At 38.9% G+C, this 24,738-nt stretch overlaps 5 protein-coding genes across 8 annotated transcripts; 3 read left to right on the top strand and 2 right to left on the bottom strand.

Moving 5' to 3' along the window:
• The first annotated feature begins 637 nt into the window (after window positions 1–637).
• LOC135622948 (uncharacterized) lies at window positions 638–4,097 on the top strand. The gene is made up of 5 exons (XM_065125320.1): window positions 638–904; window positions 1,026–1,075; window positions 2,027–2,153; window positions 3,124–3,228; window positions 3,335–4,097. The coding sequence occupies exons 1-5, from the start codon at window positions 805–807 to the stop codon at window positions 3,952–3,954; spliced, it is 1,002 nt and encodes a 333-aa protein (XP_064981392.1). The 5' UTR covers window positions 638–804; the 3' UTR covers window positions 3,955–4,097.
• Window positions 4,098–5,577: 1,480 nt separating this feature from the next.
• Window positions 5,578–9,642, bottom strand: LOC103997663 (putative disease resistance protein RGA1). The gene is made up of 2 exons (XM_009418956.3): window positions 6,090–9,642; window positions 5,578–5,936 (listed from the first exon to the last, which is right to left on the bottom strand). The coding sequence occupies exon 1, from the start codon at window positions 9,537–9,539 to the stop codon at window positions 6,123–6,125; it is 3,417 nt and encodes a 1,138-aa protein (XP_009417231.2). The 5' UTR covers window positions 9,540–9,642; the 3' UTR covers window positions 5,578–5,936; window positions 6,090–6,122.
• Window positions 9,643–11,255: 1,613 nt separating this feature from the next.
• On the top strand, window positions 11,256–12,716 carry LOC135622949 (F-box protein PP2-B10-like). Its single transcript, XM_065125321.1, has 3 exons — window positions 11,256–11,616; window positions 11,757–11,875; window positions 12,125–12,716. Exons 1-3 carry the CDS (start codon window positions 11,299–11,301, stop codon window positions 12,546–12,548), a joined length of 861 nt encoding a protein of 286 aa, XP_064981393.1. The 5' UTR covers window positions 11,256–11,298; the 3' UTR covers window positions 12,549–12,716.
• Window positions 12,717–12,977: 261 nt separating this feature from the next.
• LOC103997664 (protein LHCP TRANSLOCATION DEFECT) lies at window positions 12,978–14,833 on the top strand. Its single transcript, XM_009418957.3, has 2 exons — window positions 12,978–13,315; window positions 14,439–14,833. The coding sequence occupies exons 1-2, from the start codon at window positions 13,037–13,039 to the stop codon at window positions 14,694–14,696; spliced, it is 537 nt and encodes a 178-aa protein (XP_009417232.1). The 5' UTR covers window positions 12,978–13,036; the 3' UTR covers window positions 14,697–14,833.
• Window positions 14,834–15,088: 255 nt separating this feature from the next.
• On the bottom strand, window positions 15,089–24,523 carry LOC103997788 (phospholipase A I-like). Of its 4 annotated transcripts, XM_009419117.3 has the most exons (18): window positions 23,823–24,523; window positions 22,973–23,120; window positions 22,757–22,835; window positions 22,507–22,660; window positions 22,215–22,424; window positions 21,881–22,126; window positions 21,631–21,793; window positions 21,262–21,522; window positions 21,050–21,171; window positions 20,811–20,972; window positions 19,248–19,440; window positions 18,975–19,111; window positions 18,541–18,679; window positions 18,233–18,436; window positions 17,658–18,132; window positions 17,363–17,579; window positions 17,178–17,267; window positions 15,089–15,659 (listed from the first exon to the last, which is right to left on the bottom strand). In XM_009419117.3, exons 1-18 carry the CDS (start codon window positions 24,384–24,386, stop codon window positions 15,222–15,224), a joined length of 4,002 nt encoding a protein of 1,333 aa, XP_009417392.2. In that variant the 5' UTR covers window positions 24,387–24,523; the 3' UTR covers window positions 15,089–15,221. The 4 variants fall into 4 exon arrangements, with proteins under 4 accessions (XP_009417392.2, XP_018686732.2, XP_018686733.2 ...); XM_018831187.2 differs by having other exon boundaries at window positions 22,507–22,835; XM_018831188.2 differs by lacking the exons at window positions 15,089–15,659; window positions 17,178–17,267 and having other exon boundaries at window positions 17,369–17,572; window positions 22,507–22,835.
• Between the last annotated feature and the right edge of the window lie 215 nt (window positions 24,524–24,738).

Below are 24,738 nucleotides of genomic sequence, written 5' to 3' on the forward strand. Positions count from 1 at the left end.
AGAAACTGTGGGAGCCCAAAAAATAATACTACACACTATTATTTTATAGAAAGATAATTGTAGAAAATATTATCTAAGATAACCCAAATTATTCCTGACTCAATTAAAAGATATCTGAATTTATTTCAAATTTAGTTAAATAGGCTCGGCCTGCATGCGAGTGGATGAAACCCAACTCTCTTCGTTGGGCTTCGGCCCAACTAACAGTATACTTTCGATACTTGCTTGACGGCCCCAATTTAACTACCGTCATTATCATTGGAGGTACGGAGAAGACTCATAACCATCTCCATTCATAAAACAGGTAATATAGCGAGCGACGGGTAAAAAGTAAGAAAGTATTTTTATTTCTTTGGTACATTTGTCATGGTCTCGATGTGAGTTTTATCTAGCCTTGTTTGTTTACCCACGAAGATACCCGACCTACGACTGGAGTCACAAGGGAGGCGCAAGGAAACGGGTAACGTAAAGATGTTGACGTGTTGGGAGACAAAGGATCAGGATCCTCTCCAGATTGCTACAGGGGTTCGGAATTTTATCAAACGGTTCATATTACATGATGAGGCATTGAATGGCTGAGATGGGGAAATTGCATGGTAATATTCAAAAACGTATTTGGATAAAAGCCACATGCGACGCTTCTTGGATCACAGGTTCGGCGTCCCCGGCACGCGTTTCGACGCCGAAATCCAATTAAAAATCGGATTTTTCGGGAATTTGCTCTGTTACCTTTCTCGATAAATCCATCGCCTTGCCGGTGCGAAGAATTGAGTCGGTGAAGAATCGTATCGTGTTGGGGCAGCGATGGCGGCAGAGCTCTACGAACTCCACAATGGCACCATCACCGTCAAACTAACCAATTTCGGCGCTACCATCACGTCCCTCCTCGTTCCCGATGCCAATGGTGATGAGTTCCTCAACCTATTCCCCTCTCGATCTTCTTCCCTCCCTCACAAGGGTCTCGTCTTCTTTTCTGATGTTATAACTCGATCTTGGTTCTTTTGTTCTGTTCTGATGGGTTTCAGGCAAGCTCGCGGATGTGGTGCTTGGGTTCGATACCGTCGAGCCGTATCAAGTAAGATCTTTTTTTTCTTCTTTTTTTTGTGTGAATATGATCACTGTTTTCTGGGTTTTGGATTTTATTTCAAAATTAAAAAAAAGGTTTGTCTTTTTTTGTTTGGGGGGGGGGGGGTGTTTGAGTTATTCTTGTGCTTTGAGGTGATGGTTGAACGTGATTTTGTTGGTATTTTATGCGACATTTTGGACGAAAAATCCAATATCTTCATAAACCGCGAAACTGGATTATTTTTCTTCGAAGTTCGTCATATCCCTTTGTTCGATGACAAATAGGGTTTGTGGTTAGACTTCACTGTTATTAGGGAAAGCAGAGCCAATTTCCAGTTCTTTTTGCTGTAATAATGAGGTGTGAGTTTACGGAAGTGAGAATATTGGATTTTTATTCCCTTGATTTTGTAACTAATGCTGCAACCCATGAAGGAAAACTGACTTGGTAGAATTGTCTAGTGTCATTATATCCAATTTAGATTTGACCTTATCTCGACCTGTATATTCTCAAATGGTTGTTTCAACCATGATATATCCGTGAGGACTAGTTTCAAGCATGTGAAATCTGGTGTCTTATGTTTAGATTTAGAAGTCTCTGATCTATTCCCATTTGTTAGTGATCAGTTGTATGATATGCTGAACCTAATGATGTCTGAGAAACTGTCCAATTGGCTCCTGAAAGAAGAGAATTGTTTATATTCACTAAATCGATAAAAGGTATTGTGTGTCTGTGTCACATACATGATACAGTGGTGGATCTACATTCATTGGCGAAATCCATGGAGGTTGAACTTCGATATAAACTAAGCGTGTGAATCGATCTAATATCTTTATGTTAGAATTATGTCATGCTTAATCACCTTTTATCTCACTAATGCTTTATCATTTATTTGATCTTGTTTTGAGGCACATACTTGATAATCTAAAATGTTTCTGCTTGATTTGATATGGTCCTGATCAGAAAGGTCTTTCTCCGTACTTTGGCTGTATTGTTGGACGCGTAGCAAACAGAATCAAAGATGGAAAATTTGCACTCAATGGGGCGGATTATTCCTTGTACATCAATAATCCACCAAACAGCCTTCATGGTAGAAATGAATTCCAATTGCTAAAGTCTGATGCTATTCTTGTATCATTTTTTTATTCCTAAATTAGATGCAATAAAAGATTACATCTGTTAAGTTATTTAGTCCACTTCAATGGTTTGAACTGATTCATTTTTCATGCCTATATATAGAAAGACAAAACAATATAGACTATCTTCATAAAAATAGTACCTGTTAGTCCAAGTATATATCCTTGTGTTGCTGGCATGTGAATCTTTTAATTGATGTTTCGGGTTTTCAAGCAAGATACAATATGACATTCACATTTATGAACAACCAGGGGTAATTCCAATAACAAAAGAGAAGAAATTGTATAAGGTGATATCGGCATGTCCAAAGGAAGATCTTCAGAACATTGTTTAGCAATTTAGATGGTACAAGAAAAGGTAGAGTAAGAACTTATTATGGTTTTAGTTTCACCAATGATATTGCTCTCGACAATCTCTAGAAAATATCCATGTTGTTCAACTGGATACTAAATATGTAGGACATTATGGCTTCAAGTTCTTGTTCTTGTACCTCATGCTGTGGCACTAAAGGTTGGGACAGATATTGAAATTATGTAGGTTAAAGAAGTCACTTTAAATGGCTGAAGAAGAAAAATATATCAGCTTCTCTTGACTAATGAATATATATTCATACGGTAACTGCTGGTAGAATGACAGAGAGCATTTAAACATTACCATGTTGTTATAGGATTTTCTTCTTTGAAAACTATAACTTAACAAATTAGAAACTAAAATAGTTAGCGGTGTACATACTTGTATTGGAGGCCAGTGTCAACCAGTGCAGATATTATGTGTCCTTCGAACGTCTCTTTTTTGCAGTTATGTATACAGTGTGAGGCAAGACAGCTTGTTTCACCTAAATCTAGCTAATAAACATAATTTTCTTTCTCTTAAGTTGGATGGAAATAGTTGTACTAACTGATCTGTTCAATTATCTCTTATAGGTGGGAAGATAGGATTCGACAAGGTGCTGTGGGAGGTCACCGAATATAACAATAATATGTTTCCTTCAATTACCTTCGAGTACCAAAGCAAGGATGGAGAGGAAGGTAACTACCATAGTTGAATTGAAAGAAAAAGAAAAGCAAATGATGCAATTAATAAGAAAAAATATATATCATCCAACTGGTGGAACATTCAATCTTTGATCAACAGGTTACCCTGGAGATCTTTCTGTCACTGCTAAGTATTCCCTTCCTTCGAGTACATCCCTGAAACTTGAAATGGAAGCTGTGCCTCTTAACAAAGCCACTCCAGTCAACTTAGCTCAACACACTTACTGGAATTTAGCTGGGCATAACTCGGGAAATATTCTTGATCACTCAATTCAGATACTGGCATCTCATCTGACCCCTGTTGATAAAAACTTGATCCCAACAGGGGAAATTATGCCAGTTAGCGGTACCTGCTTTGATTTTACGACAGAAAAAAAGATAGGCAGCAGAATCCACGAACTTCAAGTTGGGTATGATCACAATTATGTGCTGGACTGTGGTGAGGAGAGATCTGGCTTGAAGCATGCAGCTAAAGTAAAAGATCCTTCAGGCTCAAGGGTTCTTGATTTATGGACTGATGCATCCGGTATGCAGTTCTATACTGGCAACTATGTAGATGGTGTTGTTGGGAAAGGAGGTGCAGTATATGGGAAGCATGCAGCGTTATGCCTGGAGACACAGGGATTTCCAAATGCCATTAACCAACCAAACTTTCCATCTGTAGTGGTTCAACCTGGTGAGAAGTACAGGCACACAATGCTGTTCGAGTTCTCCACCTGACTGATATCATCGGTCTTCTTGTTTTACTCTTTCCCTTTCGGAGGAGTTGATCATCCAAGTAATAACATGTACAAAATAACTCAAGGAACATGAGGCACTTCATCTAGTGTTAATTTTATCCTTTTGGCTTTGTTTTCTTTTCAGTGGCATGTTGTTTAATTATCTTATTGTTGTATTCTTCTTTTCCAAATATTTCCTGAAATTACGGCAAGCTATGAAGCACATGAGGTTGTGACACCGATTGTCAACCAATGTTGGAAGGTTCAATGCTCTTGGTGTTTTGGGGAAAGTCTTTTGCATTTATAATCTCAACTGAGGACATCTGTTTGCTAACAATTTTTGTTGACTATTTAGCAGATAGTTCTCATGTCCTTCACTTTTGTTCCGTGATGTACTCATTCTCCAGGGCTTTGACGTGAGACCAAAGAAGCCACAGCTACAGACAAAGTCATTAGCATCTTTCGTGTTATCGTTAATGGTGAATCGAAACTTTCTTTTGGGGAAGTTAAGTCAGACTTGTGTGATGTACTCATTGGCAGTGATGATAAAGTTGAACATGACTTTGCTTCAGCTATCATTGATGTTTACTATTGGCACGACTGTTATTGATTCTTAACCAATCTCTCATGAATACTTTATGCTTCTCTGTCTAAATCGACTTGATGACAGCGTCATGGCTTGCTGAGAATAGCTCTTCGGTGCTTTATGGTTGGAGGGGCAGTTGTTGCTTGCCTTTCACATAAATGCTTCAGATGAATTGGAGCATGGTGGGGATATCATCTACAATTTATCCTATGTTCTCAATCTTTCTACTCAAGATGTTGGAGGATTATATTATATGCTGAAACAGTGACATTTCATTTTGTTTAATTGCCTTGGTTTGCCTGATCAAATGACTGGCCTAGAAGTAGTAGCGGAAGAGGTTCTTTGGTATCTGTTAGAGCATGCTAGCTTAGGGAATTTATCGGTCTATCTTCTGAAAATTGACTGAGATATTGTTTGTGATTACATCAGAAATTTGGCTTGAATAATGAGAATGTGATCAGCTAGTCTACTACTTGGTGGTGGTTGGATGCCTCCAATGGTAACCATCAGCAGCAAAAAATCTACTGTATTTTGCTTTCTCTGTTCAATTATCCGCTCACTGTTCATTACAACTAGTGAAAAATATAAGATACCTGATCTTATTGACGACGCAAGGCCCGGATATATCAAGAATAATACCAAGTACAGAGATGAAAAATGCTTGCTTAAATTCTGATAGGTGTTGCAAAATCATGTTTTTATGGTCTAATTTCAGAAAAACTAATTCGACAACTCATGGTCGATTGACCTGAATATACAACTCAAAACCAATTTGAAGCATCTGTACATTCTAAAATTTAATGGCATGAGAAAGCTTTTGTGCCATTCATACATAAGTTGCCAATCACAGTTTTCATGGAAAAGCATACCCAAAGAGGCAAAACATAAGGAAAGCAACCACTGCTCCATTGATCAAACCATAACTGACTTCATACAGTACAAATAGATGAAGTTCAACTTATGTTTACCACTGAACAAGGGAATCGAACAAAGTGTGATCTGCAATAGATAGAAAAAAGGACGGTATAGGAAACACAATCACTAAAGATGTATGATTTTTCTCATAAGCATGCATGTGATTCGGACAATCATTGGCCAATCAGATCCATCTTTGTACACCGGTTCTTTAGCAATGGGCATCCGCATTAATCTTTAAACAATATAGTGAATTAACATAGAGACAATTGCCAATGGTAAATTTTTTCATGGCAGAGATGACTATTTTGTGTATCTGGAGAATTCCAAACTTCAGAACTTGAAGATTGCAAAGAATAGAAAAGGATCTGGGCAGCTGTCTGATCTGGGGCTTCACATATGCTGTCTCGGTTGTTCCACGCCATGCAGTACATTTTCCCCAAACCAACTCAGGTGCCAAGAACCACAGGCAACATCCAAACCTGACATTTGGTGCGAACAGTAGTCAGTGGTGGAACTACAATTGACTTCAAACAAAGACAGGTATGATCTTTACATCATTTACATAAATCAAATATGGTACCAATCATGCACACAGATGGATAGATGGGAAGAACGAGGAGGAGAAAACATACTGAAAGCAGCTACTGCTCCAACTAATGCAGCTGTTACAGCATCTGTGTGATTTTACTATCAACAATTATGTATGGAACATGTGCAATCTTTGGCCAGTCTGGCCCATCATCCTTTTTGCACCGATCTCTCAATTTTGTGCACTCCCAGATATGAAGTTCTTTAAGCAAGATTGGCAGGCCATTCTCTGGCACTGACTGAACATTGGGACAGTAACCAATGGTTAACTTCTCCATGGAGTAAAATGTTTCCAAATCAGGAAGCTTTTGAAGATTCGGACAATCCATCAAATGAAGCAGTTTTAGGGAGGTTAGTTGCCGAAACCACTCCTCTTGCTCCATTTCAAGGTAAGCAATACCAGAATTATTAATTCCTAGACTTTGCAAAGAGGGGATCCTTCCCAGTGTGACCCACACATCATTGAGGATGCTTTCATCAATCACAGCATCAGAGAGAGATCTTAAATCCTGCTCAATATAGGGTTGCTCTTGCTGTGAGGTGGGTTTAATTAGCTTCGGACATTTTTTAACTGTTAAAATTTTCAGGTTAACAAGGGACTGAAATCCATTAATTAAACTCAATTCCGGGCACTGATTCAGTACCAGATGCTCAAGGGCTCTCAGGTTAGACAGACAAACAGATGTTCTGTGTGGATAATCAAGCAACTCTAAACCTACAAGAGAGGTCAAGCTGAGCAAATACTCCGGCAGTGCATTGCCAATGTCACCACACTTCTGAAGTCTAAGTGCAGTCATTGAGCTCAAAGGGAGAACGGGCATTCTTGTCAGCTTCTGGCCATCCTCTATTCTGAGATCAAGAAGGCATGGAAGAATTGGCCGCCTATCTACATCAGACCACTCCACCCATTCCTTCAAGAGCAGAAATTTTAGACACTTCAATGATGGAAAGATCTGAGCAGCATTTCCATAGAATTCAATTCCAATTCGTCTTATTGAAGGCATCATCCTAATTGATAAATCCTTGAGAAATGGAAGCTGTCCAAGAGGAGGGAGATTTACCCACCTGGCACAAGTATCAAGACAAATAGACTCCAGATTGGTGACATACTGATTCTTCTCCAACCAACTTGGATAATTTGTACCTCCGTAATGTTGGATGCTAAGGTTTTTGAGATTGTAATGTGGTTCTAAGCCATCGAGTATGTCTGTCTTCATATCACCCTGGCCGTCAAACGTAATCTCGTTAAGGTGCACCTTGTCATTTAATTTTACCTCCATTGCCTCCTCCTTAGATCCAACATTATCAAGATTTTTAATGACTAACCGTTTTCGGAGATTTCTTAGTTCCTTCAATTCTCCTATTTGGTGGCCTCTTTTCCTTGTAACATGGAATTCTTCTAATCCTTGAAGGTCAGTCAATTTCCCAATCCCATCGATCAGAGAAATTGTTTCAGCATCGGCGTAGAGGTGTCGCAATTTGATTAGCCTATTCATTCCTTCTGGTAGTTTTTTAAAGCGGCACCACTTCAGATTCAGCACTTGCAAATGGCAAATTTTTGAAAATGATCCTGGCAGCTGCCGAATCTTAGTGCATGAGATGTCTAAATATCGAAGATGCGATAGATCACAGATTGCATCTGGTACCTTCTTTATCCCCATGTGGCTGTATGAGACGTCTAACACTCGCAGATTCTTCATATTTTCCAAAATTTCTTTTAGAAATTCATAAAGTTCTTCAGAACTTTTTCCTTCTGAGCTGAGAAATTCTTCACAATTATAATCATGATAAAATATAAGTGTTCGCAGTTTTTGAAATTTACATACTTCTCCAGGAGGAACCAGTTTAGCAGCCCTTAGAGTTATGTGGCGAACAGTTGGTGGAATTTTGGCAGGTTCATCACTAACCACACAACACTCATCCAGGGAAACATACACTGCCAAGTCTCTGATCAGATCATGCATCACATATCCATTAGTCACTGTACTCAGAAAGAAGTATCTGCTGGTTAGTTCGTCAAAAATCTGACTCCCAATATCCTCCAGGGTCATTCTTCCTCGGTGAATTCTGGGTTGGATAAAACCTTGAGCAATCCACATATGGACCAACCGGTCTTTCTCAAAAATGTGGCCCTTGGGGAATATAGAAGTGTAAGCAAAGCATTGTTTCAGGTTTGAGCTCAGATGTTGATAGCTCAGCCCCAGAGATGGAAGGATGTTATCCAAAACAAAATCATGTTCCCACCATTCACTTTCTAAGATTGTTTTCCAATATTCCTCTTCTAATTTGGACCGTAAAAGACTTCCTAGTGCCTTCCCTGCTAAGGGTAACCCATGTAGCTTTTTTGAGATTTGATGGCCAAGCGATTGCAACTTTCTTCTTAACTCTGGGTCAAGCTCCTTATCACCTATTGCACAATGTTCAAAGAGTCTCCAATAGTCTTCTTCCTCCAAAACCTCTAATTTGATTGGGTCGATGGTCCCCATAATCTCTGCAACTAATGGACTTTGAGTTGTTACTAATATGAAGCTTCCTCTGGCCCCTGAGGTTAAGACGCTTCGTAATTCTCTCCACTTGCTTCCTGTTTCATCCCATACATCGTCGAGCACGAACAAGAACCTCTTGTTTCTAGTTGCATCCATGAGTTTCTCAAGCTGTGTATCTAAACTAATCTCTCGAGGGCGAGAATCAATAGCCAGATTAGATTCCAACTCTCTCGAGATCTTTTTTACGCTAGAATCATGAGAGACGTACACCCACTTTCTGAGCTCAAAATGATGAGCAATCCTTTGGTCGTTGTAAATAAGCTGTGCTAGACTTGTCTTCCCCACTCCCCCAATGCCTACAATCGGAAGCACACCGAGGCTGGGATGGCTGCTGCTCCCAGCCCCCTTGTCGCCAAAATCGGATTCTGCTCCCGCGCTCAACAACAGTTGTAATATCTTGTCCCTCTCTTTGTCTCTCCCAAACACCACTTCCTGGGTGAACGAACTGGTCTCCCTTGTAGCAGTGTTCTGCTTCGCATTGTACTCATCCAGCTCTACTTTCTTGTTGTTGATGTCTAGACAAATTTTGTCAAGATCCCCCAAGAGATTCATCAACCTCTTGAGGTCATCATCCGACACGAATAAGTTCTTGAGAAATCTAAGAGCCGAGGCCGCGAGGGCACTCACCATGCTCTTGTCTTGCAGCTGGTTATGAAGCTCTCTGTACTCGAACTCATCCAGTATGTCGTCCGCCTCGTAAGCAGCATCTTTGAGTTCCCTCATCCAATTGGCCAGCGCTGCGTCTCTGATCGGCCTGCCCTCGGCTGCGTTGATCACAGCTTGGATTCGAGGAAGTCTGGACTGCAAGTCCTTGAGCTTCTCCTCAACGCCCACGAGCAGATCGCGGTTGTCGGCAAAATGGGAGGAGACCATGTTAAGCAGCTTGTCCACAAAGTAACTGGCGAACCATTCTCCGACCATCATCTTGCCCACGCCCACAAAATCCATTGAGTGAATTCTTAAACTGTCTCGTGGATTTGTCCTTTGGTCGGGAAACGGAGCTCACAGGTCTGGATCTCTCTCGAGCAAATTTGCCCTCTTGTAACCTCCAAGATATTGACCAGTTTATGCTTCGACGGTTGCGTATGTGTTGTTTATGCAAGAATAAAAATTATAATTATATTACAATTATGTAAAAAAGTTTAATATTAAAATTAAAATTAAAATTAAATAATAATAAGATTATATATTTTTAATATTATTCAAAAAAATTATCAAATATATAAATATATCGTCATTAAATCTGAAAACTACAATGGGTAGAAATGAGAACTATACTTAACTTTTTTTTCTTTTCTATTTTTTACATGACCAACGATACAATAATAACTTAAGGAGATTGAAAATATATTTATAATATTAATTTTTAATATTTCATCCTTATGAGGTTCTATCATGTTATAGGAGAGAGCATGGTCTAAGATAATTTCTAATGTTTTATCCTTAAGAGGTCATATTTTGTTATAAGCGAGAGTAAATGGTTTAAGATGATAATTAAAATACTTTATCCCATTAAGATCATCTAAGGAGTCTTACATAATTAAAAAAAATTTCTATTAACTAATTACCATAATAATTTAATTAGATCTATAATATTTTTTTATTTAATTATATAGGGTCCAATATGATATTCTCCCACTTAGCTTATTAATTGATAAGATATAAAAATAAAATAAAATTTTATTTTAAAAAAATAATTACTTAATTAAATTTTAAAATAACTCAATAAGTCTAATAAGTATAATAATAAGTCATAACGATTCTATGTCGTTAATGTCATATTCTCTTTTATGTATCATAGTTTTTTCTAATATAATTTATAATGATCGTAGTAATTTATCTTGTCAATACAATCATATTATCATATTCAATTATATACACAAGTATAAATATAAATAATATAACATAAATAAATAATTTTAATAAGTAAAAAAATATTAATAATAGTATCCATTGAAAAATACATCAATATATCTTTTATGTTTTGCTCACAAGCCTCGAATATGTTCTTTAAATACTTTACGATAAAGTTTTAATAAATAAATCAATAATCATAAATAAATAAAAAAATTTACACTTATTATTTTTAAATTTTTTTCTAATCATCACATACTTTATTATGCTTTATAACCTTAAGATATATCATAAATTTAACTTCAATTATTGATAATATAATAAATGATTACTTTATATATTTTTTAAAGAATTGTCTCTTCCCTCAACTAACATGAATATAAATTTTGAAGTGGACTTCCTTCCATCGAAATAATTTTATAAAATTAACATCTTAATATTTTATTACTTCTAATTGATAATCTCTTAGACACCACGTAGTCTTTTCTTTCGTCAATCGTAGATATATCATCATTCTTTTTGAAGCTTTTCAATGTTCTATTCCTATAAAATTAATATTTAGGTATTGGTTTAAATACATAATAGACTTTAATTTTTTAAGAAATATTATTATAATTAAACTGATAAATATAATCAGAATTTAATTAGGATCATATAATTTAATAATTTATTCTTTGCGGTGGGTAAAAATTTTTAGGTGAACTTTAACTTCAAGTGCACTGATTAATGCCAACTCTCCTCTACTTTTCCACTAGAAAAGAGGTATTATAGTCAAAGTCTACGGAAGAAATAATTATATCTTCCCTGAATTAGTCCTTTCCGAGCAGCAGAAGCTTACAGGTTGTTTCAGAGAATGGCAACGCAGAAAAGAGCGCACGCGGAAGAAGAAGAAGAAGAAGAAGGCCACTACCGGGGAGGCGGGTTCGCGAAGCTCCCGGAGGAGTGCGTCGCCCAGGTTCTATCCTTCACGACGCCTCGTGATTCGTGCAGGTCGGCTCTTGTTTCCAAAGCCTGCCTATCCGCGGCGGGATCCGACGCGCTGTGGGAGGGCTTCTTGCCGTCCGACTGCGCCGAGATCCTATCGCGGGCCGTCCACCCCGTGGAGTACTCCTCCAAGAAGGATCTCTACTTTCGGCTCTGCCACCCCATCCTCATCGACGGCGGACAAATGGTAACTTGCTAAGCTTCCGTCCACATTTACCGAAGAAGAGTAAAGTAAACCTCGAAGAATTGTTCCTCTTTTCATTTGATTGGTAAGAAAAAAAAAAGCCTTGTCACCGAAGTAATTGGATTTATCTCTTCCATTGTCAGAGCTTCCAACTGGACAGGGCAACCGGGAAGAAGACCTACATGATATCTCCCGATAAGATGACATTGGCACATGGTTACAATCATCAATATTGGACATGGATTTCTCTTCCTGAGTCGAGGTAAAGTGCATCACTTACTGGTCACAGTCACAGGGCAACTGTGACCGTGTTTATCAGACCATTAATTGGAGCTATTTCGATTTGTTTGTAAAACCAAAGAAAAAAAAGGAATTTTCAGGGAAATATTTTTCATGATAATTAAATACAATTTATTGGATTCTTGGAAATAGAAAGGCAAAATACTATCTCTTTAATCTCTTGATATCAGTCACTTTAAATCCTTCAAATTCATTCTTCATTTGGTGTCAGGTTTGCTAAGGTGCCAGAACTTCTATCCGTTTGCTGGTTCGACATTTATGGCTCAATTGACAGTCGACTACTCTCTCGGAAGACGGCATATGTAGCTTACATCGTCTTCAAGTTAGTCCCTGATGCATATGGCCTTGATTCCCCTTATCAGAAGGGCTCGGTCACACTAGGATCTTCTGTATCAGGAAACTACGTCTCTCTGCAGCCAGAGGACGAGGAGGAGTCTGATGAGGAGGAGGCAGAAGAAGGTAAAGAAGGGAGAATGCGGTCGAGGGAGGATGGGTGGCTGGAGGTTGCGCTGGGCGAGTTCTATAACGATGAAGGGGATGGAGGGGATGTCGAGATGCGCCTGACAGAGACCGACGAGCTGCAATGGAAGCATGGCTTAATTCTCCAAGGCTTTGAGGTGAGACCAAAGAAGTGAGAACGGTGAATCTGCCTGCACCGACCAGCAGAAATCTCTTTCCAGGGACTGATGTCAGTCTCTTTATGTGACATGTTCATGATTTGTTAGACAAACACTTGACGGCATGTTATTATTATAAGCAGCGAATGCTTACACTATCATCAGAACAGTTTCCTATTCGCTTAATGTGCTACAATGTTTCTGTAGGAATGGAATGGTTTACGCACCCATAAAAACCACCAAACATGACAGTTTGGGAATCCTAAGATACGACGGTGATCGGAGGTGGCATGATGTATACTGCCATTCACGCAGCTTCCGACCTTATCTTAACCAAAACAAGTAAAAGATTGAACCTTATCCGGATTAATTACGGAGAAGTAAATTCCCCATCCGAAAACGGAAACAAATTGCCGGTGTTTCCTACGTTATCAACTTCCCGTGTCAGCGGAATGGATAAAGAACAATAAAATAAATCCTCCGCACACACGAAGAGGGAGAGCGCCATGGCCTCGATTCCCTGCACTCTGTATTATCAAATCCCTTCTTTTTCTTCCTCTTCTGCTTCTTCCTCTTCGGTGAGGCTGAGCTCTCCCTTTGTCGCTCTCACGAGGCGGCTCGGATGGTTCAGGGCCTCCGAGATGAGATCCAAGTTGGGGCCGGAAACCAACGGGTCGAGATTTACATGCTGGTTCCGATTCGGGAACCGCGGCGTCGATGCCGAGGGCGCCGGCATCTACGGGAGTCAGACGCGGGATGATTTCGATCGGGACGACGTCGAACAGGTGAAACCCCTGCTCCTGATGTCTGTACATCTCTTTTCCCTTTTGGCTTTGGTCGTTTATTCGCCGAAGTAGTGATATCATGCTCTATGCTGGGTCTCAAAGTCTGGAGTGGAGGTGTATTAAATGTTTGAAGAGAGGATTCCAGAGCTGGAAGTCACGAAGTTTGGAAATCTCAACTTGAATCAGAATATTTGGATCGAGAGATTAAAAAGATCTTCTTTTTTCGTTTTCGCATGGAATTGTATGTTGTGTAATTACAAGAGAAACATGAGTGTTTGACAGCTTGCATCAGAAGAACTTTCGGTTCGAGTTCCGGCGACCAAACGGATGAATGGTGATCAGATTCCATATCAATTTCAGTTTGGTCATCATCTATGACATGATTGCCAAACCTAGTGAGACTGTAGGAAAGAAGGATAGTTGGCCTGAGTTTTTGTAAATGCTGCAGACTATGGAGAGCAGCAATCTGCCGATGGCAATGAAGGATGGAGAAAGATGTCATATGAAGAGGAAGTGCATATGGATGCCAACAAATTAAGTATATAAGGACTGGGTTCACCACAAGTGACTGATGTAAGATTTCTGCACACAGAAAAAGACTGGTTACTAAAGCAAAAAATGTCTATCGAATTTTGGCAAGATTAGGAGGACTTTTAAGACAAAAGCTAATAGGAAACTAATTTTTTGTATATGAATATATGTATCTTTATGTGGACACAGATCAAAGTTTTCCACCCGAAGGTTGTATTATGGCATGCTAAGTCAGTGACAACTATTAATATTATGGCTTGTTTCTATGGGCACAAAGGACATCCTGACCGTGTCATGCTGAGCCACATCATTATGAGCCATATTATGCTGGCAATACCGAAAACCTAGTATGGAGATGGAGTAATTCTGCATAAATGGCTAGGGACTTTTGCTTATTGCTACTTTATTTTTGCTGCATTCTTAACTTCTGGTAGGATTCCACAATCTAATTTGGTCTCCCAAATTTCTGATACTATCCGTATGTCATTATCAAATGTAAGAGGAATAAAAATCATATTTAATACGGTAAACAATTACCATGGATGTGTCTAGTACTTGTTGGAGATAAGGCCTGTTTGTGCTACCTATGCAGTATTTCAATTATATGGGAATGCTTGCCGTGGAGGGTTCATATGATAAGATGGAGGCACTACTAAGCCAAAACATCCATCCTGTGGATATACTGTTGATGTTGGCTGCGTCTGAAGGTGACAAACCCAAAATTGAAGAATTGATGAGGGCAGGTGCAAAGTATGATGTCAAAGATGCAGATGGAAGAACAGCTCTCGATAGAGCAGCCAATGAGGAGATCAAGGAGTTAATTTTGGGGTTCTCTGTTCAGAGAGCTTGAACAAGAATTTGCTTCATCCTAATCCTGTAATTTATCATTCTCTTCTTTGTTGTAGATTGGTGCTTCTGTACCTTTTTCAAACAAAGTAGCAACATGTTGGTGGATGTTTGTAATGGATTAAAGAACCTTTTCATTTCCCCATTGCCAACACACTAAATGCATCCTGAAAAGGTTTACTGCAAAATTTTGGATCTCAGTTTAGTTTAGGTCAGCTCAAAAGAAGTACCCCGGAAGCATGGCACTCTGATGTCATTTAGGTCCCTTCAATTGGCTGGCAGACACTGGATCTAACTAGTCTCTGTATCATCCACAAAATACTGCTAAATTGTAGAAGATGCTACTTTCCCATTTTTATTCACTGTTGCTGCAAGAGCATGAGCAGACATACAAATAGAATTGAATCAAAATTTTACCTTTCTTTAACATACTCTATGTGAACAAATAAACAAAATTTCTCATTTCTTGATCTTGTGTAATCATATCATTTCATCTAGTAGGCATATAATGTCTTATTTGTAGCTAAGACTAAAGTGTATTTGGCAGATGGCAACTGTATCTCAACTTCGGATGGGAGCAGAGAGCGTTCTGCAGAGCAACATCTACTGTTGATCCCTTGCGAAACAGTGAGTCATACAAATGGCATATGAACTCAGATAGATCTTCTTCGTAGTCACCATTCCAGCTTATCGAGTGTTCACCACCTTTCTCTCCATCACCATCTTCCCAGTCACTTGCGGGACTAACTGGTTCTTGTTCGCCCTCTTCATCTCCAATCTCAAACCTTCCATTCTCAAAGCCATTATAATCACTTGTGCCACGGAACTGTATGGACTTCATGTCAGGAAGCTCGATCGACGATGAGACAACAGCTTTGGCGCCTGAATCTAGGAAAGCTTTCACCAAGCTTGGAGCAAGCCCATACTTTCCGGTGCATATTATGATTCGCCCTCTCCATGCTCCAACCTGGTGATATGAATTCAGAGATTAAAAGCAGTAAGCTTGACAATACACATCTATAAAAAAAGATTTAGACAATCATATAAGCAGAAGAAATAGATCCAACTAACAGAATTAGCTTTGTTGCGAACATGTGGTAACATTAGGAGTTGGAATAAAAGAAAGATGCAAGAAGTTCTACCAACATGCAGATCGGACAAGTTAGCTTGTGCTTGAACAACTTAGATGTATAATTCTCTCGGTAGGGAGCTGATTGTTGACCCATTACATCTATCAAAAAGATCGTTTGCTTACAATCGGTCAACCATCGAGTACATCTATATCTAATTACATGAAAGAGGAAGCAATCAGAAACATAAATTTTGATGCTCCTATAGCCATTTTCCTGAGGTCACAGAATATGCGTGCCTACAAATTTCCAATTTCCAAGGTTTCTGTAGAAACCAACACATTCACTAGGTCTCAACTTTATACAACTCAACAACCCATAAAAGAATCATCCTTGAAAAATTGTTTTTGACAAACTACATGTAGAGCTACTTGCATTGCAGAAGCCACACTACCATGAACATGGATGGAACATGACTTCATATATGAGAATATGAAGGTTACAGCACATGAGCTGAATGTTGCTTATGGATTAATATAATTAATTTTATTTTTCCAAGAAAAGATGAAGAGATGAACTCTATTCGGCAATGAAAAATTAGAACCAAGGCAAGTTATGAATCGATGCTTCAGTATTGGTTGGTGGAAATACACTAACCCATCTCCTGACTCAACCACAGAACATAAATCCAAAGCTAATAGGGAGAAACTTTTTGTTGATATTTGTTTATGACAAGTGAAAAAAAGTCCAACCAAAAATCAGAACTATTTCAACCATAGGAGCAAGTAATCCCTGTGCATCTGAATGTAATATTGATTTTTCATAACAAATGGACTAAAAACATGCCAAAATGAACTTATAATTTCACACAGGTTGACTTCAGGGGGCACTACCGCATGCCCTCTAGATGTGACAAAATGAGAAATTTGAAAGGTCGCGATATCAAACTTAGATTTACATAAATGCCAATTCAAGTCTCTAATTGAACTTCGAAAGGAAACTATCTAGAAAAGAGTAGAGATAACCAAAGTCACCAAAAGGTATGGACTCTTTATTGAAAGAATGCAAGAAAGGGCACAAACTCTTTGAAAGATGGACACAGATTTGCTGGATAAGATGTGAAGGACATGCTGTCTTTTTTTGCAAAGCTTGTGGTTCCTGTTTGATCAGCACAAATAAAAGTTTTTGGCTTTTTACTCAAAATATTTATTAAGATGCGCAATGACTAATTCGCTATTAGCTACAAAGAATTATGACAGGAAAAATCATGAGAAAGTACAGCAATGTGGCCACTTATTCAGACATAACAACAACACTATCCAAAAGCACCAACATGCACTCAACACAGTATCAAGCATGGTAGTTGCATATTTTTCTTCATACATGAAGTAACAGCAAACCACGCTAAAACTTACCATCCAACGAACATCTTCAGATGTCAAGTGAACAGCAGGAACTGTTCTCCGAAACATGCATGCACCAATTTCTTGGTTATCCTCCATTACCTCCAGTCGTCATCATGATAGTAAACATATCATGTTAGTTTCATAGTAAAGACAAACAGATATGAAATTGTCATAAGAAAAAAGAAAATACATACTTGTGTCTGGCGTCCTATATATCGGTGGAGTATACCTCCAACATGAAAGCATCGCCATTTTGTAACCAGGTCAGCAACAGATGAAACCTTAGCTAAGGAATAAGCTTCCATTCTATTTCTTCCTCGCACCAATGAAGTCTGGCTCAATTGAACACTCTGAAGAAATCTATCTGCAAGCTCGCCTGGTTCAGCGACCACAAACACATCATTCTGCCAACTGACAAATTACAGAATCAGGAGGTAATTTATAACAGATGAGAACCTTAAATAATATAGCCAGGAGGAAGATCCTAACCTTAGTATTGAACCTGTTGAGTCATTTTGAAGAGCCAAATGTATGATGCCTACTTGAGGCAAATTCTGCAATTTTTCATTTATTGATTGTGCATGTAGAGAAGGCTGCAATGAAGCCAATGGAGATGCCGGTGGTGACATGGATGTTAGCCCAGTTGGATGACCATCCAAGCTAAGAGGTGGAACATGATCAATCTGATTAATTCGCTGGGGTCCACATTCAGGACTACGTTGAAGTGGATTTGATGGGAAGCTTCCAGTAAATAATGGTGATGTGAATGTTGTAGGAGACCTAGTTGCAGGCTTGGAAAATCCTGAAGTCTGATTTGTCAGAGAGAGCCTAATGCCTTTACTAGCACAGAACTTCTCAAGAGACCGGGCATGATAATTAGTGTTTCCAATATCAGGACTATATGAAGACTCTACAAGAAGCACCATCCTCCTCCATCCTAATTGAGGGCTGCTTTCATCGAGCCCTTGGAGAATAAAAGAAAAAAAAATATTAAACATAAGGGAAAAAATTAGATGGGTTTGACGTTAATCTGATCCTAGTAGCAAGTCCTTGATGACACATACCTGTATTCGATGGTTTTGACTTAGAAAATTGTTGACTATTTAACCCTTCAATTAGTTTTTCTTCATTTTCTCGTGGAACCAGCCGCTCACAGACATTCTTGAAAAGCTGACAATTTTTTTGAATATACTCCTCTGTTGCTGCTTCCAACTTAAGCCAGATGGCAGGATCGGTCTCGTCAAGCTCCATATCAAATCGCTCATCAACTGTTAGCAGAGAAAGTAGCAACTACATCACAAGGACACTTTGGTTTCTTGACTTAGCATACTAGAAAACTTGTACCTCATATTTTTCACACTCGACTACTAACCTGGGTTGAACCGAAAATACTGCACTTCAGGAATCATTGGTAGTAAAGTCTCCAACACATCCTCCACTCGATCTACAGAGCATGCACTCTCAATCAACACTTGTCCGGTATCCAAATAACGCCAGCCACCTTTTCGAGCCTACACAGATAAATCATTTTTAATGAAATTAAGTTTGTTTAGCATTGACAGCAATAGTCATACCAGTGATTCATTCATGAATCATGGAGATTAACGAGTGAGCCTTAACTACTGTGCAATAGATATTAAATTATTTAACCAAGACTAAATTTTGTTCTTGTTATGGATGAGCCAATAGTATTGAAGCACTGAGCTAAATTTCATCTGATATATGCAGAGTATAGTTATAAAGCCAGAGGAAATGCATTCACGCGAAAATTGAGGAAGATTGAAAAAGCTAAGAGAAATAAATTACTTTGGTTGGGACTGAACCACATCCTATAGAAACCAGACAGTCAATGCGTGCATCAGGCCATAAAAGCTGTGCTTCCCTTATGGAAAATATGGTTGGATTATTTGCTACAATTGCTCCATCTTGCCAACGATTTACACCTGAATTTCAGGAAAGCAAAATAACAGTCACATAAAAAGTACCAAAGTTTCTTTCGAGGGCAAAATCAAGCACATGAATTGTAAGAATTTAAAGTGAGATTAAATAAGAACATATTAGGAAACAAGAAACGATTACCATCTGAGAAATCATCAAGGTAATACGGAGCAGCAGAGGATGCTCTTATAGCTTCCCATACTCGATGCTTGCAGCTCCCAATAAAAGCACCACGCCGGCCAGCAATTTGTGCACCAGAGGCAGTTGTTCCAGTTGTAGTAACTGCAGGAGTTTCAAGCATTCCTAATGGCAACTCTGGGGTGCCAACTGGATACTACAGAAGGAAAAGGCTCCGTTACCTACCAATGGAATATATTTCGAAACAAGAAACAAAACTACTATATGCCAATTTCAAATTCCAATCATCAATGAAAGTTGTAAACCAAAAAGGAAGGATTTACCACGGACATCTTGAAAACATAATAATACAAATGGTGATTGAGCTAATCAATAATGGAATCAAAATCTACATAGTTACTAGGACAATTAACTAATTTAGACAAGTTATCTAGAAATATAACAGCCTAGAAGTCTTTTGTTTGCCTATAAGTTGCAAGACTGAGGCAGAACAGCAACAACAGCACAAGTTCTAGTCTAAGACAATATTTAGATCATTTTGGAGTAACTTGTCTACCGTAAACTATGAAAATGTGCAAGCCCACCTAGGGTCCAGCTTTTGAAGCATAATACAGCAATGAAATTATGTGAAAATAATCTATGTCTAAGGCAAAACTCATAATTGCCTAAAAATTCTACCGATTCTTATATAGATGTGTTCTTGTTGCATGAGATACTCTGATGCTTCTCAATTTCAATGTCTATGCTTTTCTTGCAATAGAAACTTGATTAGGCATCCTCTCATTGAAGAAAAGCCTTGATGCCACTCGATGTAATGACCAACCAAAGCTAAGGTTTCAAATACCAGTCCGACACCAGTTTTGACAACCATCGGACTGATGCAGTGCCAATATACTGAATACTGATTAGTAGTAGTACAGTGACCTATATCATCCGGTATCACTAAAAATTAGTGAAAAAGAAAATGCTGAGTGATACAAAGCTTGTGGTCCATTACCAAAGCTTGGTTGGTTTGCAAAAGAATAGTACATAACAGTCCAAATAGTATTTGAAAACCTAACTAGAGCTTTTGATTTCTAAACTCAATAGTAAATATTTCATATAAGATTCAGTGTGTCAAGATGCCTCATTATTTACCATAGTTTTAACCTGTTGAAAAGATACTATTCAACAAATTAAAACTATGGTAAATAATTAACAAATAGACTAAATGATGGAAATGCACAACAAACAGCCAAAATTATTTAGTGAGAAGCCACAACTAAGTCATTATAATAATATATGAATAATGACTCACTTTTCTGCCCATGTTGTTACAAGACCCATTTAGCATTCAACTTTAGTGTAACTATTTTTGGCAGTAGGGGCAAGATAAGTTATATTGCAAATCTAAGAGGATAGAGAAGTGGCATGATCTGTAAATGTCATCTCGGAAATGAAGAAAAAAATTCATTGTGAGAAACCATATCTGCAATCCTATGTATGATAAAAATATGTTTTTCAAGATAGAATATATATATAACCATGCATATGAACCAGCAAAGTACATACTATAAAGTCACAAACCTGATAATTTCGGAATACAAATGGTTGAGCCGGTGTCACACTAACTAGAGTAGATACTACAAATACTTTTGGAATGTTCTTCACAGCAGATTCTATTAAAAGATTACCATCTTCATCAGCACACATCTCTTTCAACAACCTCTCGAATTGATCTGCGCTATGCTGCAAGTTTTGATATAAGGTATACTGCAGTACAGAAACAAATATGTTGAGAAAAAACATAGTAAGGATCTCCATACCTTTGAACCATGTACAACTACTCTAAAGCTTTGTGATGAACTTTTGAAGAGCTGATCAAGCTTCTCCATCCACGTTGCAGCTTCATTGTCCTTAGGAGTAGGTTCAGCAAAGACAAGTTTTCCTAAGAGATAAGAGCAGCAATGGAAAAGTAACTGTGAAAACTAAATTCAACATAAGAGGAATAGTATATTCCACATTCCAGACTTTTTACCAAGTTCTTTGTATATATCTTCACATTGTTCCAAGGTCATTTGTTTAATACCAAGAGCTACTGCAAGCATACCACCTGTTGATGTACCACATATCAGGTCAAACATTTCATGAATACGCTTTCCGGTTCCTTGTTCAATTTGTTTAAGCATCTGAACTGTTGCTAGGCCCTTCATACCACCACCATCCATTGACAGTATACGCAGTCCTTGCTTTCCCACTGGCTTTCTTTTTACTGCTCGCTGCAGGTTCTCGTTTTCACCTGAATTTAACACAACAAAAATATAGTTATAGTTTTCTCGGATAATATCCAGATCATGTATGTACACTTTTGAGTAAAAATCAGATGCATAGTGCAAATTTGAGATACCAAGAATTGCCAAAGCACGTGCCGCAGCCTTGTTCACACGTGGCACAGGTGTAACTGTAAGGCGTAATAGAAGTTCATGCAGGCTTTCAGATTGAGATAGAATGCGACGATTTTCTGAACAGAAACCTAAATTGCCTAATGCCAATAATGATAGACGTTGCACCTAATAAAGTGAAAGTAACAGAAGTTTAGTTTGGACAAACTTTCATATAAAAATCAAATACAACATCTTCTATCCAAATAGCCTTACCTCTGTGCTCTTATGTGCACAAAGTGCTTTGAGAGGTTTGAGTACATCCTTTGTCATCATCTTTTGTGCAACGCTATCAGAGGCAAATGCTAATGTGGCCAGAACTTGCAATACAGAGGTTAGTTCTTCTTGGTCAATTGATCTCAAAAGTAATTCAATAGGTTTCATAATGTCAGACTTAATCAACTGCATTGCCAAAGAAACATCAGCTGCCAGTGACGAGAGAGCAAAACATGCTTGTTCAACCTGCAACTCATCAGAGGTGTTTGAAATGTTCAAACATATGTCCAAAGATAAACTAGATACCCAATAATGCATTCCAGTAACTACATACCACATGCCGATCATCACTATTTATCATACTTATCAGCTGCCGTATAGCATTCCCTTCTTTACTAATAGCCACATGATTAGTATGATCTTGCGTGATTTTAGCTAATGCAGAGGCCAGCAAAGGATGATGACATGAAGAGAACCGGAAAATAAGAGAGAAGAAGGCACTGAGTTTGTGTCTTGATGCAATAAAATAGGAGCTGTTTTCCATCTGTAATGACCAAAGAGGGTCATAACACCAGATACTAAGCAGGAACTGTGGCAGATTAGTGAATATTACAGCGATCAATTACCTCTATATGCACATTCACTGATTTCAGATTTTCAGTTGCCTCAATTCTTATATTAGCAAGTGATAAATGCCGAAGATTGTGCAACGGTAAAATTTCTGGAAGAAACTCAAGAGGATTACCAAACAGTCTCAGAATGCGAAGCTCAGCCATAGCCCTGCCATAGAGCTGAAGAGAAATGTTAAGGCTAATAGTACACTGAGAGACACAAAACAACATGACAAGATAACAACAAATATTCCAGCTACATGACCTGAAATCCAGAAGTGGTCTCACAAGTTTATTATGTTCCAGTGATAGTTCAACCAGCAAAACACATTGCCGCAACTCAACTGTTCAAAAATAGAATAATATAATAATGTAATACAAGTGCATCCACCTAAAGCATTATCCAAATTGGAGAGTCAACAACTTAACCAAATTGACAAAGAAAGATCTTTTGTATAGGACATATAACATCGAAGCTCACCAGGGACAGAACTAAGCATATTGTTGTCAACTCTTAGCACCTTCAAATTTCTCAATTCACCAAGCTCTGGTGGCAAAAGTGATAACTTATTGTTATCAAGATATAGCTTCTCGAGAAGTGGCAGTTTTGTTAGCTCCACTGGAAATACCTGTTAAATCTTAGAACAGGTTGTATTAATAGGTGTGTGTTTGATAGCTACATACTAAGTATATTGGCACAAGGATGTTAGTATGGCACCAGATGATAAGTCGCATTAGATTGTATGACAACAGAGCACCAAACGAACTGATAAAAACTGTATTAAATAGCAACGTCTAGCTGGGACAGGAAACATATATTCTCATGTGTTAGAGAATAACAATGTATTGTTTTAGAGTAAAAGAAAAATGCACAAGCCAGATCAAATGGCACCATAGCGTGTCCTTGAAAGCTTGATTCTAATTTCTATAATTATAGAAAATCAATAAAGAATCCAAAAATGATTACTACTAATTATTCCCCTCCAAATTTCAACTCAAACCCAACTAACCTTCAAGCAGTTTGTTTTAACAATTGGTGCCATGAAATCAAGAACAGATCATCATACGTCTATGTTCTTAAACAATTTTATATTATATTATATTATATATATATATATATATATATATATATATATATATATATATATATATAATAAAACCAGCTTTGAGACTATAAAGCACAATGATGATTGTCAAGATTGTGATAAAAAAACCCACAAACAGAGAGCACAGAGGATCACGATACAATGACAATGACAAAATCTGTCAAATCAAGTAAATCGATCACGCAAAAGATATATATTTTCGAACATGAAGCGGCATGAACTCACCCACAAGCCGCAGCCGCACAGGCTCAGCGTCGTCACACTCTTCCAGTGATCAACCAACACCTGAACCCCATCTGCGGGCCCGGATGTAAAATTGGACCGAATCAACCGCGTCAGGACGCCGGCCCCATCGTTCTGCTGGCCCGACCCGGCCACCTTGGACAACCGCACCGATCTCAGGGGCTCCCGCCGCTTGATGACCTTCATCTCCACCCCGACGCAGCCGAGCTCCTCGTCCCCATTCAGATCCAACACCACCGTATCCTGCGGTGGCTGAAGCGAGGCCATGAGCTGGGACCGGAGGCGGAGGGCTATCTGCTCCTCGTCGTCGCCAGCGGTCCAGTCGAGTTCGATTCGGAACCCCAGTTCCCCGGACGGAAGGCTGTGGGGGGAGAGAGGCTGAGGCGGTGACGGAGGAAGCGGAGGTACAGGGGAAGGAGGTGGAGGAGGAGGGCGGGGGGGGAGGTGGTGGTCGTCGTCGTCGGCATTGGCGTCGGATTCGCCGTAGTCAAGGGCGAGGTGGAAGATCTCGGAGGGGCGCTTCCACCCCAATCCCCACGATTGCATGGCCTCCTCTACTAGAATTCTCGGCAGGTTTCGAGGGGATTCTGGTTAGGGTTTGTAGCGTCGACGGAAGAGGAGGAGGAGAGACCGGGGGAAAGAGAAGGCCTTCCGTTTTGCCATTTCAGTTTTGGTTTCTGTTGTGTTCTGTGCGGGACACGCAGTCGTTGCGTTCGAATCATGGCAACGTGTAATAACTAGAAACGCGGGGAGGGTCGCCGTATGGGCCTTCGCCATAATGGGCCGTAGACATATCGATGGGCCCCTTTAGGCCGCAAACCACATCATCGAGGCCGTCAACATGCGGAGATTGCCATGATCTTCAACGTCATTAAACAGACCCATATGAACAAACAAA

This window comes from Musa acuminata, chromosome BXJ2-9, assembly GCF_036884655.1.
Source record: "Musa acuminata AAA Group cultivar baxijiao chromosome BXJ2-9, Cavendish_Baxijiao_AAA, whole genome shotgun sequence".
Lineage (NCBI taxonomy): Eukaryota > Viridiplantae > Streptophyta > Magnoliopsida > Zingiberales > Musaceae > Musa > Musa acuminata.

Coding starts and splice junctions, on each gene's coding strand:
- LOC135622948 (XM_065125320.1), top strand. CDS start 805: ATGGCGGCAGAGCTCTACGAACTCCACAATGGCACCATCACCGTCAAA. Junction 905..1,025: donor CCTCGTTCCCGATGCCAATG/GTGATGAGTTCC, acceptor GATGGGTTTCAG/GCAAGCTCGCGGATGTGGTG. Junction 3,229..3,334: donor AAGCAAGGATGGAGAGGAAG/GTAACTACCATA, acceptor TTTGATCAACAG/GTTACCCTGGAGATCTTTCT.
- LOC103997663 (XM_009418956.3), bottom strand. CDS start 9,539: ATGGATTTTGTGGGCGTGGGCAAGATGATGGTCGGAGAATGGTTCGCC.
- LOC135622949 (XM_065125321.1), top strand. CDS start 11,299: ATGGCAACGCAGAAAAGAGCGCACGCGGAAGAAGAAGAAGAAGAAGAA. Junction 11,617..11,756: donor TCATCGACGGCGGACAAATG/GTAACTTGCTAA, acceptor TTCCATTGTCAG/AGCTTCCAACTGGACAGGGC. Junction 11,876..12,124: donor ATTTCTCTTCCTGAGTCGAG/GTAAAGTGCATC, acceptor ATTTGGTGTCAG/GTTTGCTAAGGTGCCAGAAC.
- LOC103997664 (XM_009418957.3), top strand. CDS start 13,037: ATGGCCTCGATTCCCTGCACTCTGTATTATCAAATCCCTTCTTTTTCT. Junction 13,316..14,438: donor ATCGGGACGACGTCGAACAG/GTGAAACCCCTG, acceptor CTACCTATGCAG/TATTTCAATTATATGGGAAT.
- LOC103997788 (XM_018831187.2), bottom strand. CDS start 24,386: ATGCAATCGTGGGGATTGGGGTGGAAGCGCCCCTCCGAGATCTTCCAC. Junction 21,172..21,261: donor AGATATATACAAAGAACTTG/GTAAAAAGTCTG, acceptor CTTATCTCTTAG/GAAAACTTGTCTTTGCTGAA. Junction 17,580..17,657: donor TCAACAGGTTCAATACTAAG/GTTAGGATCTTC, acceptor GTAATTTGTCAG/TTGGCAGAATGATGTGTTTG.